Raw genomic sequence first — 11,745 nt, 5'->3', positions numbered from 1 at the left:
CACCTCGCCTCGCCTCGCCTGCTCCCGTCTGCTAAAACAGCACATGAAATGCGGTTGCAAAGGTTCTCAGATTGAGAAGCGTCAGTAGAAATTTCCACCCTAATTTTAGGAAAGCAGGGACAGGAATGGTCCGAGCAGTACGTTTCTCCTTTTTTTTGGTCCGACGTGCTTATAATGCACATCTTCTGGTCTAGTAGAATTGTAGAAAAATTGAGGAAATTCATGCAGGACCTCTGACAACCTCGCCACGGGCACAACCTGTCACGCTGAAGCACTAAATCAATGTGAGTGATGCTCCGGACATGGTGAACAAATCATTCCTGTCTCCTTCAGCTTTCTTCTCCATGGATTTCCATCTCCTGCATGAATTTATGTTTTATTTCATTCCTTCTCTGTGTAAATGACTTCGGTTCGATACTGGATGTGTATAACAGTGAGAAGAACTTAACAAAGTTAAAATGCTAAACTGTTTAAGTGAAAAGTCAAATCAAATTATTTATACAAATAAAAGCTGATTTGTTAATAATTTGATTTACAATAAAAATTATTGTGTTAAACATGAGAAAAAACACTTTCTGGTCTCACTCGCCCTTATTCTGAATAAATAGAGTGGTGCATGGGTGTAACGTTGGAACTCGCAGGTTCGAATCTCAGGTTAAACATCAACACAAGCACAATCAGCGTGTTTGAGGGACGCCAGGTCTTTCTGCTTTCTGTTCTCCACGAATGGATTTTAATATTTGTCCTGAATGCTTTTGGATTGTTTGTTTATCATACAAACATTACAATTAAATAATAATAATAATAATAATAATACTAATAATACTACTACTAATAATAATAAAATTAATGATGATTTTATATAAAAGAGCTGTTTGTAAGGTTAAGCGTGAATGTGACATATTTGGCAACCCGGAGAGCAGCCGAACAACACAGTGTAATAAAGGAACCCTGATCTGATTAAACTTCGCTGCTTTATTCTCTATTATTCATACCTTCAAGTGGATTAATGACCACAGTGCTTCTTATTTATATTTATTACAAGGTAATTAACTTTATTTAATGTTCATGTGTTCGTATAAAGGTGTAATTATTCATTATAAACATGTTTATACATGTCAGACAGCTGTTAGCATGTTAGCCAGACAAGCTAAGCTACATTAACGCTTTGTAGATCTGTTTAAGTTTTTTTTTTTTTAAATATATATATTTAGAAAGAATTAATATTTAGTTAATATTACGCTGGAAAAATAGAATTTATCAGGAATGTTTGACTTAGTTATCAAAGCTGGGTTGTGTTAGGATTAGGTTAGTTAGCTTTAGCATTCCTTCACCTTATTATTGTTATTATTATTTTATTAAGGTGTTATTATACTTTAATACGCTCCCTTTATTAAAGTATAATAACAACAGCAGTATAAAAACAAAAATACAAACTCTTTAATCTTTAGTTTAGAATGAATATAATGTAATGAGAGCTAGATCAATTTAGATCAGACAAATTTACAGTTTAAATCTAAATAAATTAATGATCAATGTGTTCATCTGTTTACCTTTGGGAGAATTATTGATATTCACAGGGTTTTCTGTATGTGCAAAAGTATTTGGACGCCCCTCCTTGTCGTTCAGTTCAGGTGTTTAAGCCACACCCACTCCTGACAGGTGAATACGATCAATTATATAAAACTAATCATTTGCTCCAAACTGTGGCAAAAGTTTAGGGAAGGTCCATGAAGACAGGGTTTACCAGAACCCCGATTTCAACCCTGATGAACACTAGTAGATTCAGACCTTGTCGCCGAGCTCTTATGACTGAATGGGCACAAATTCCTGCAGACATCACAAGAACGGAGACTGTTGTTGCATAAGAGGCGGGAAACAGCTCTGTATTAATAAGTGCAGTTTTGGAATGGGATGTATAATGTGCTTATGGTCAGGTGTCCACACACTTTTAGTTATAAGTTTATGACTTAAGCCACTGTGCTGTACTGCGTGTGCATTCTTAAGCCTTCTCAACATTTAATTATTATTAATTAGTAAACATGTAAACATACGCAAAGTTTAAAGACACTAAAGTACTGATTTATTCTGATTTTTGCAGATGATGCCGCGCTGTGATTAGCGTTTTCCAGTCACATGACCGCTCATGCCAAAGATGAAGAAGATCAACCTCGACACGCTCAGAAAATCGTTCAAAATCAAAGCCAGAGACGCCGCCGATGATTCCATGATGCATCAGAAACCTTCGCCGGGGTCCGAGTCGGCGCAGGACGACCCGCTTTTCGAAGGGTGCTACGCCAAAGACGTGTCCTGTGACCCCCAGGCCGAGGGTACGAGAGGGCACGACAAGATGGTATCGAAGGGTGAAGGTCTGATGGGGACGTTAAAGCGACGACTGTCGTCCAAACAGAGAGTTAAGAGTAAAGGAGGGTCGAACTCGCTCGGCTCCGGAGACGCAGACGCCGTGAGCTTCAGCGACGCCAAGGGTCACCAGTACAGCCCGCCGCCTTGGCCTGTCAGACGCGCCGACGGCGATGACGACGCCTGCATTGACGTGGAGGTGAAGGTCAAAGCCGTGGTTCACGCGCCGGGTCCGAGTCTGAGGAAGGACCTCGACGTCCAGATGGAGGGGTTTTTTGACGAGTCCATGAGGAATTTGGAATCGATGGAGGAGGACTTCGCCCCGTACATGATGCCTTTAGATGATGGACTGTACCCCGATTCACCCCCCTTTGTACACATCGACGGTTCCTCTCCGATCGACGTCGACCACGAATCCCTGGACGTGTTATCCCCGGATATTCTCATGGACCAATCGGTGAACGGGATTCTCCTCGACACTCCGGAACTTTCCCCGTCTCTTCCTTCTCTTTCAAACCTCGACATTCCCGATCTGGACGACAGAGTGATGCAGCAGCTCCGTTTCGACCCGAGCTTCGCCCCCGGGGTAAGCGGGGTGTACGATTCGGTCCGGACCGGCGGCCCGACGATCCTGACGAGCCTCACGCAGGAGCTGAAGAACCTGGCGAGGCAGGGGTGGTACTGGGGCCCGATCACGCGCTGGGAGGCGGAGGAGAAGCTCCTCCGGCTCCCGGACGGCTCCTTCCTGGTGCGCGACAGTTCGGACGAGCGCTACCTGCTCAGCCTGAGCTTCCGCTCTCAGAGTAAGACCCTGCACACCCGGATCGAGCACTCCAACGGGCGCTTCAGCTTCTACGAGCAGCCCGACGTGGAAGGTCACGCGTCCATCGTGGACCTGATCGAGCTGTCCGTCAGAGACTCGGAGAACGGCGCCTTCTGCTACTCCAGGTCGCGCCAGCCGGGCTCGGTCACGTACCCCGTCCGGCTGAGCAGCCCGGTCTCGCGCTTCATGCAGGTACGCTCTCTGCAGTACCTGTGCAGGTTCCTGATCAGGCAGTACACGCGGATCGATCTGATTCAGAACCTGCCCCTACCCAACAAGATGAAGGACTACCTGCAGGAGAAGCACTACTGATCCTCGGTCCGGTCCGGTGGTCCGGCGTTTGGTGGTTTACCGTCGTCTCGATCGGTCTGATGTTACTCAGATGTACCGGAAAGTATTCAGACCCTTGGACTTTTTGTTTTGCTTTATGCCTCACAGGAGGCACCAGTTATCCATCACCAACCTGTATGAGCAATGACACGTGTACATGTATATATGACAACTAGGGTTCTACTAAATTCTGAGGAAAATGTGCTTAACCCTCTAACACCAAGCGTATTATATTTGATACATGAGTAGAAAAATGTTAAATATTTAAGGTACAGCCTTAGTGATAAATAAAGCTCTTCTGTTATTTGAAGATTGGAGAGGTTCTAAAGCAGCAGCGTGAGGACACCGACCGTGTGAGAATCGAGGTACTTTTAAATTAGGGATTCGTCTAGAAACCGCGTCCACCAATGTCTCGCAGTCGTCTTCCTCTATAGTCACGCCTCTATAGTACACAAAACCATACCTAAAAAACGTCATTGCTAGCTATTTTTTTTAAGGATTAGCAATTAATCAAATGGATCGTTGTGCGTCTTCGGCGGCAGCTATGATCAACTGTTATAATCGTTTAGAGCGACGAGCGACTGAAATGCATCGACTGTTTTTTGGTGGTCTGGTCCAAAACGAGGCCGCACCTTTTTATGGCTCGGGTTCCTCACGTGTTTATGTATATATGACAACTAGGGTTCTACTAAATTTACAAAAAATGTGCTTAACCCTCTAACACCAAGCGTATCATATTTGATACACGAGTTGAAAAACGTTAAATCTTTAAGGTACAGCTTTAGTGATAAATAAAGCTGTTCTGTTATTTGAAGATGAGATGATTTTTATTAAGATAAACATCAGACACCATGTGAACTACCTCAGGGGCTCATTTTAGAATTCGAGATCAAAGGAATCGCGCTTCTCAGTCGAGGGTTCGTTCAATAAGCATTTACATTTACATTTAGTGGACACGTATAATTACCATTGAATACAACTCAAGCAACTGAGGGTTAAGGGTCTCGCTCAGGGGCCCAACGGTGGCAACTTGATGATAGTGAGGCTTGAACCAGGACCAGGACCAGTCCAGGACCTTCACTAATGTATGTGTGATCACGTGCAGAACACACACAGGTTATAAATCACATGATGCTGGATCTCTGTAACGTCTGTTTCTCAGTATTTTTATCGATTATAGATTCTCCCGATCGTATTGATTTTATATAAAGATCCGATGCTGGACGGTTTCATGGGGGTTCATTTATTATTGGGAGAATCGAGCGGGTCAGTAATGAGCACACTTTTATACAGACGGTACTTTGTGTTGACGATTGTTTAATGATCTGTACAGTGAATAAAGTCAGTAAACGAAACGTGTTTTTTAATTCCTCAATAAAAAAACGTGTGTACAAATTCCTACAGACGCACTCCAAAACATCCTGAAAAGTCTCACAATGCAGACGAGTGGATTTTTCGCTGATTCACGAGATTCTCGCCCGGCAGCGAATGAGATTCCCGAGAACGCGGAGCAAAGAGACGAGAGAAATGAAATCAGCGCGCGTCCTATTTATTTCCCCCGACGTACGGAACATAATTATCCAGACGCCTCGATGTTTTCACTACTTTTCGCTCCGTGTCTGATATTAATTCGGTTTGCGTGGGCGTAAACGCGCTGCTCGTCGAAATCGCTGAAGTTTCATTTCCTCACACTTTGTAAACTCTTGATTTTTTTTAATTAAGCGGTGACGGAGGAATTTATTTTCGGTGCAGGACGGTCGTCTCGTTTCTGTTCCTTGTCTTTTTTTCATCGCTGACTGAAGTGCCGTCCGAAAAAATATGCTCACAAGGAATCTAGGAACACGCTGTGCTCTCCGTATTCTACGACTGTTTAGAACGACGGAGGAACACGCTGGAGAAACTCCGGTCATTCCGAACAGTAGGAGGCACCGGAACGAGCGGCGCAAGAATACGGACAGCACAGTGTGTTCCTCCATCGTTCCGAACAGCAGGAGGCGGCGGAACGAGCGGTGGAGGAATACAGAGAGCACAGTGTGTTCCTCCATCGTTCCGAACAGCAGGAGGCGGCGGAACGAGCGGTGGAGGAATACAGAGAGCACAGCGTGTTCCCGAACGAGTGGCGGAGGAACAGGACAGGTCCTTCCCTAAACTGTTGCCACAGAGTTGGAAGCACTGTTAGAAATAGGCGTGGCGGACCTCTGTGTGAAATCTCTTCTCAGAAGATTTTGAAGTATGTCTGTGGGGATTTAGCTCATTCAAAGTATGACTGGGAACTGCAAGCCTCATGTTTCAGTCGGTGTTCCGGTTCATCCCAGAGCTGTTGAGTGAGGCTGAGCTCAGGGCTCTGTGCAGAAGACTGGAGTTTCTTTAAAAACGGGCCTTCCCTAAACTGTTGCTACAGAGTAGGAAGCGTATCATTTGCTTTATATGACTGGTTTATTTCACCTGTTAATAGAAGTAATCAGAAGTGACGTCCCGATACTTCTGTCTGTATTATTTAATGAGGATCAGCTCCAGATCTGGTACGGCGTGGTGTTTGTGACCGGGCGCGGCGTGGGCGTGTCCTCCTGCTGCTTCTACACGCTTTCTACTGTGCGGTATGAAGTCGCGAGTCGTATTAAGTCGGACGGCGACAGCGTGGTTCCTGCGCCGAAAACGCAGAAAAACAAATATTTATTCCTCTGTCGGCCTGATGATTTATTCATGGCACAGCGGTGGCCGCCGCGCCTACCCCCCATCTACCCATACCACCCCCGCCCCCCACAACCGGCGTGTTGCGGTGACGGGGGTTTAAACTCTGAAAAACCGGCGAAGAAGCAAAACAAGTCTGAGACTGAGGGACCCCTGCTGATCCGTACCTGAACATCACAGCCTGAGCCGCCTCGTTTCATTCTCATCCACCTGGTCAGGGTCGCGGGCGGGGCGCCAATACGTCACAGGGCTTCAGGCAAGCCAACATTGTGGAAACAGTTTGGGGAAGGCCTTTCCCCAGGCACAAAGCCAGGTCAGGTAAGACAGGTCTAACGTGTGGAGTCTAGTGTTGTGAAAGCTGCAGAGCCCTGGTTTCATTCCCATGGAATGACCTCGGGATGAATTGGGATGTAGACTGTGAGCCAGGCCTTCTCATCTAACGTCAGCTGTCACAGACACACAAGGCCTCGTGAGAACCCTTTTCCAAAAGGGATCAATCGTCCAAATACTTTTGACCATATTGTGTCCAGGATATAACGTTAAACTAGCCTTATTTTTATGGGCACAGAGAAGTCGCCGGGACACACACTAATGAGGAATTAGGAGGCCAAGTCGTGCAGTCGCTGTCCGGATATTTTCAGAGCAGCAGGTTCATGAGGACGCTGTGAAAGGACTCGAAATCAGAACCTTCTCATTGGAGTGAGGAACGTGGAGGCGATTTTGGGATGAATTGGGATGTAGACTGTGAGCCAGGCCTTCTTATCTAACATCAGCTGTCACACACACACACACTCAGCCCAGTGAGAACCCTTTTTTGAAGGTGTCACGGCCACACACAGGGGTCCTGGGACACACAGCAGCCTTTATATCTGTCAGTGTGAAGCTTGCTCGACTGTGGACACTGTCCCCGGTGTTCCAACAGCTTTTCATTCGCAGAAGGAACCAGTTTTCTGTGGTTTGGATCTTCTGTCTGGACGTGGCGACTGACCGGTGTGTTCACTTTTTAAAATAAGAAAAGTCTAATCAAACTGGCTTTATTTATACGGGCACAGAGAAGTCAGCAGCTGTCAAAAGATGCTCTGAAAGGACTTTCCAAACCCGTGGTGAGACGTTCCTATGCGTCTCGTCCCAGCGTACAGATCCTCCTCCCGTCGGTCGCTCTAGGAAACGTTCGGAGACGTCTGGAACCATAAAGCAGTCCATAAATCGTCCCGGTAGTTCCCCCGATTCATCCCGAACCCGAACGCGACCTGTTTTCACGTGGAAGTGTTTCTCTGCGACTCCATCCATCAGAAACGACGTGCGTCAGATTTATGATTCTCTCGAAGCATCTGGCGCTCGGCGTGAGGTTCCGTTTATCACCGGCGGGTAATAAAAGTCCGGGCGGGTACGGCGGTGTGGACGTACAGCCGCGCCTTTACGATGACGCACCGGAGGAAAATGTCAGAGCCGCTGCTGCGTAACGACGGAGCTCAGATCGCCCGCCGAGAGCAGATGCACTATAACGTCCCGCTATAAAAGTCTGAGTTTTTAATGACGTGCCTACGACCCGGACACTACGGACACGGGTGTGTGTGTGTGTGGGGGGGGGGGGTGTTTATTTATTCAGAGAATCGAACGGAACATAAATAAACGGGTCGGTAACGGGACGCTGTCCGGATATTTTTGGTGCAGCAGGTTCACAAGGACTCAGTGAAAGGACTTGAAATCAGATCCTTCTCACTATGGTCGCTGTAGCTTGACGAGGGTTCTGTCGAGGAGATCTTGGGATGAATTGGGATGTAGACTGTGAGCCAGGCCTTCATATCTAACGTCAGCTGTCACACACACACACACTCAGCCCAGTGAGAACCCTTGTCCGAAAGTGGCACAGCCACACACAGGGGTACTGGGACACACAGCAGCCTTCATGCCTGTCAGTGTGACGCTTGCTCGACTGTGGACACTGTCCCCGGTGTTCCAACAGCCTTCCCGGTTCTGAACCTTTTATTTTTGGTGGGTTCCGGTCCAGGTCCAAGTTTACGTTAGTGGACAAAGAGCCGACTGAGATGATGCTGTTATCAGGAAGGTTCAATACGGTTCAGCCCTGCACTCACACCTTTGTGTGTCTGTGGGAATTTTTGTGCCCATTCAGCCAAAAGAGGTTTACAATCAATGTTCCGATTCATCCCAGAGCTGTTCGGAGGTGTATGGTGTAGGACCAGGTTCTGATCTTTCTGCTTTGCTACAGGTCGGCTGGGCAGTGCAGGCACTAGTCTGCTGGGTGGGAAAAGACGGGACCAAAAAGTGGGCGGGGTCTTGGCTGAGGCGCCTGTACAGAAGTGGAGGAACGTGGAGATCAGTGCGTGACTCTCCGTGTGTGAGACCGACCTCACGCACCGATCCACCGAAGTACGGCCGAATAAGAAGGGGTCACGATGGAGGGAGGGCGTGTCAGGAGAATATACCCTCCTCGTGCGCCATCAGGGTCTCCAGCAGAGGAAGAGGAACCGGCTATGACTAAACTGGCAGAAAACTGGCCGTTGCGGTCAGTGAGAGGTTCAGAGGGGCGTCCACATATTTTCGGCAGCTCGTTTCCGGTTGGTAAATAATGGAGGTGCGGGGCGCGGGCGCGGCGTCCATGCATTAATAACGAGGCCGGGGAGTCGGCGCCGGCACAACCCGAATAATTCTGTTTGAGGATGACGGCTAAGTACCTACAGCTGTCGCGGAACACATCTGCAGGGAGCGCGTCCGCCGACATAGCGCTCGGCGTTATTTATTCATTCCTCAATCTGCTCGAGCCGCGCCCGCTTTGTTCTGAGAGGAGGTATGAGGCGGCGGGGGGTCCAAATTACGACACCATCACCGATTACGCCGAATCCTCCGGTCGCCACGACGAGCCGTTAACATTAAAGATGCAGCGAGTGACTTCTGGGCGTGAAGGGATTCGGACTGAACATGACGGAAACTTTCCAAACATCACAGAGACTAAAGTATGTGGACGCCTCTTCTAATGACTAAATTCATGTGTTCATAATGTAAGAGGTAGTGATAGGCTTCCAACTTTGCAACAAACAGTTTAGGGAAGGATGACAACGATGCCAGTTTAAACCCTGGAAACGAAACAACGTTTTACTCTTTTACACCTGAACCGGACCTACAGTGTAAATTCATTCATTCATCCTCAGTAACTGCTTCATTCTGATCAGGGTTGCAGTGGAGACAGAGCCATTCAAAGCAGGATATCAAACTACTATTTACCTACTCACTCACTCACTCACTCACTCATTCAGTCACTTATTCACTGACTCCCTCACTCAATCATTACCTCACTTATTAATTCATTCATTCATTCATTAACTCACTCATTCACTCACTAATAACACTTACTCACTTATTCACACACTAACTCACTCACTCACTCACTCACTCACTCACTCACTCATTAATACTCACTCACTCACTCGTTTACTCACTCACTCACCTACTAACTCACTCATTCATCCACTCACTTATTTACTCACTCACTCACTTAATCTTTGTACAGTTCTTGTAGTTCAGGCACCTGCTATTTGCCTCTGCTGGAACTCTGTTAGTTGCCTCGTGTTGTTTGATGTAGCTCATGAGGAATCAGGATCTGATGAGCTGTACGGTGATTATAACCCAGAATCTAAAGTTCAGGACTCGGGCGCCCCCTCAGACGTTCCAGGTACTAATTTCCACGCCGACCGTCAGGCTGACGCGCCGGTGAATTCGGGAGGAGCGTCGGATCAGACCCGAGCGACAGAAACCATTAGTCCTGTTCCGAAAGCCATTTCCATAATTCCGTTCATTCTGCCGGAGTGACGTCCGGCCTCAGGTGCTCGTTATGTCGCTCGTTATGCCGAATTATAAAGAATAAGAGCAGCTGAGCCGCCACTTCAGCTCCACGTTCACTCACCAGATCCGCTCGTTCGGTTTAATGCGGACAATAGAGACGTCAAAAAAATATAATAATAAAAAAACCTTCGTCTACAATTAGGGATCATAATGGACCTCCAGCGCTGAGCTCCGGGCGCCGAGATCCGGGTCTCAGACTTCATCCTTTCAGCTCCGAAATTTCATCAAATCACCTTCATTTAAATCTGAGCCGAGGGGAAGTTCAGTCCCTCCGAAACGAGAAAAACGGCGGCGCAGGGTCGGCATTTTCACTAAAAGGTACAACAGAGCCGATTATTTTATAAGCTACAGGCGGCAAAATATCTGAGGTGCTGAATCTCTGGTGCTGTCGACCGGTCAGGCGTCTGTGTGGACGTGATCTGCTAAAGTCCAAGCCCAGTGCAGCTCACAAACCTGGTCACATTCCAGCATTAAAATGGTACAAGGACCAGTGAGCAGACCCAGTTCAGTCATAGCCAGTTCCTCTTCCTCTGCTGGAGACCCCAATGGTGTACGAGGAGGGTATATATTCTCCTGACACGCCCTCCCTCCGACACGGCTCCTTGATGTAGGGATCAAACTTGACATGCGGCACCCACTGTTCCAGCGGGGCAGATGTGCTGCCCTTCTTGAAGTGCTGTGCCTGTGCACCCGGGTTTGAACCCCTTACACCTGGTCGGTTGGACGCTTCGGCATTAATGGTTCGATTGATTACTTTCAAGAGCGCTTGAGTGGCGTAGTAATGAGATCCAGGGATCGGGGTTCTAATGTCAGTGGAGCGGTGGAGAATCAGGGGGTTGCAGAACATCCTAGTTTTTTTGGGAGGAGGTGCGCTTGTCGGTGCAGATCACAAGCCCGGATAGGAACAGGAGTAAAAACTGTACAGAGTCTCATACGAGGACCCCTAAATACGGGAGCAGCATTAAAGGAACGCATTAAGAAACGTTGAAAAACAAGCAAAGGTCCGAAAAGACAAATTTGGAGTTCAGCCGATGCCGGCGCACTCTCAGTGCAGGTCACAAGCCCTGACGGAAAAATGCTCTGGTGTAAAAATGGCTTCAAGTCTGGTATGAGAGTCAGATCCACCGTTCAGCTGAAATCAAAAAGGAAAAAATGATAAAGACACAAACCAAATCATTAAGAAACGTCGGAAAACGTGAGAAGGTCGGAAAGGAGGAACGGGGTTCAGGCGATGAGATATTTTGCACCGAATAAATTCTATCGTTCGATAAAAGCGCCTCACCAGCGTCTTACCCTTCAGCCTGACGGGACTGTGAGTCAGAGAGGCGAGATCGGCCTGGCACGCTCGGTGGCAGGTTTATTTTAAACCCTGCCTGGATAATAAAATAAAGAAATAATAAAAATACAAGAGGAAATAAAAGAGAAGAAGAAGAACCAGGAGCTGGAGTTGACGGGTGGAAAAAGTCAATATTTATTTATTATTTTTTTCTTTTGGACTAACTTTTACTTTCTAGAACGGCGGGAGCATCAGGATTTGCGGCGCGTCGCTCACGTTAGCCGGTGTCAGAATTTCTTTCCTTTGTTAATGTGCAGTAAACAACACGGCTGTCTGGGGAGTTGGCATCGTGCGAGACGTATTTTTACCCAGGAAAAGGAAAAAGACAGACAGAGAGAGAGAG

The 11,745-nt window shown here is 47.3% G+C and overlaps 1 protein-coding gene across 1 annotated transcript; it reads left to right on the top strand.

Annotated features, from left to right (window-relative positions):
* Window positions 1–928: 928 nt before the first annotated feature.
* LOC134300990 (suppressor of cytokine signaling 6) lies at window positions 929–4,869 on the top strand. The gene is made up of 2 exons (XM_062985493.1): window positions 929–1,045; window positions 2,102–4,869. The coding sequence occupies exon 2, from the start codon at window positions 2,147–2,149 to the stop codon at window positions 3,494–3,496; it is 1,350 nt and encodes a 449-aa protein (XP_062841563.1). The 5' UTR covers window positions 929–1,045; window positions 2,102–2,146; the 3' UTR covers window positions 3,497–4,869.
* The last annotated feature ends 6,876 nt before the right edge of the window (window positions 4,870–11,745 follow it).

Source organism: Trichomycterus rosablanca, chromosome 23, assembly GCF_030014385.1.
Source record: "Trichomycterus rosablanca isolate fTriRos1 chromosome 23, fTriRos1.hap1, whole genome shotgun sequence".
Classification (NCBI taxonomy): Eukaryota; Metazoa; Chordata; class Actinopteri; order Siluriformes; family Trichomycteridae; genus Trichomycterus; species Trichomycterus rosablanca.
This window is presented reverse-complemented; position numbering and strand designations above follow the sequence as displayed.

Bases quoted from the DNA above. Each gene is read 5' to 3' on its own strand.
- LOC134300990 (XM_062985493.1), top strand. From the start codon at position 2,147: ATGCCAAAGATGAAGAAGATCAACCTCGACACGCTCAGAAAATCGTTC.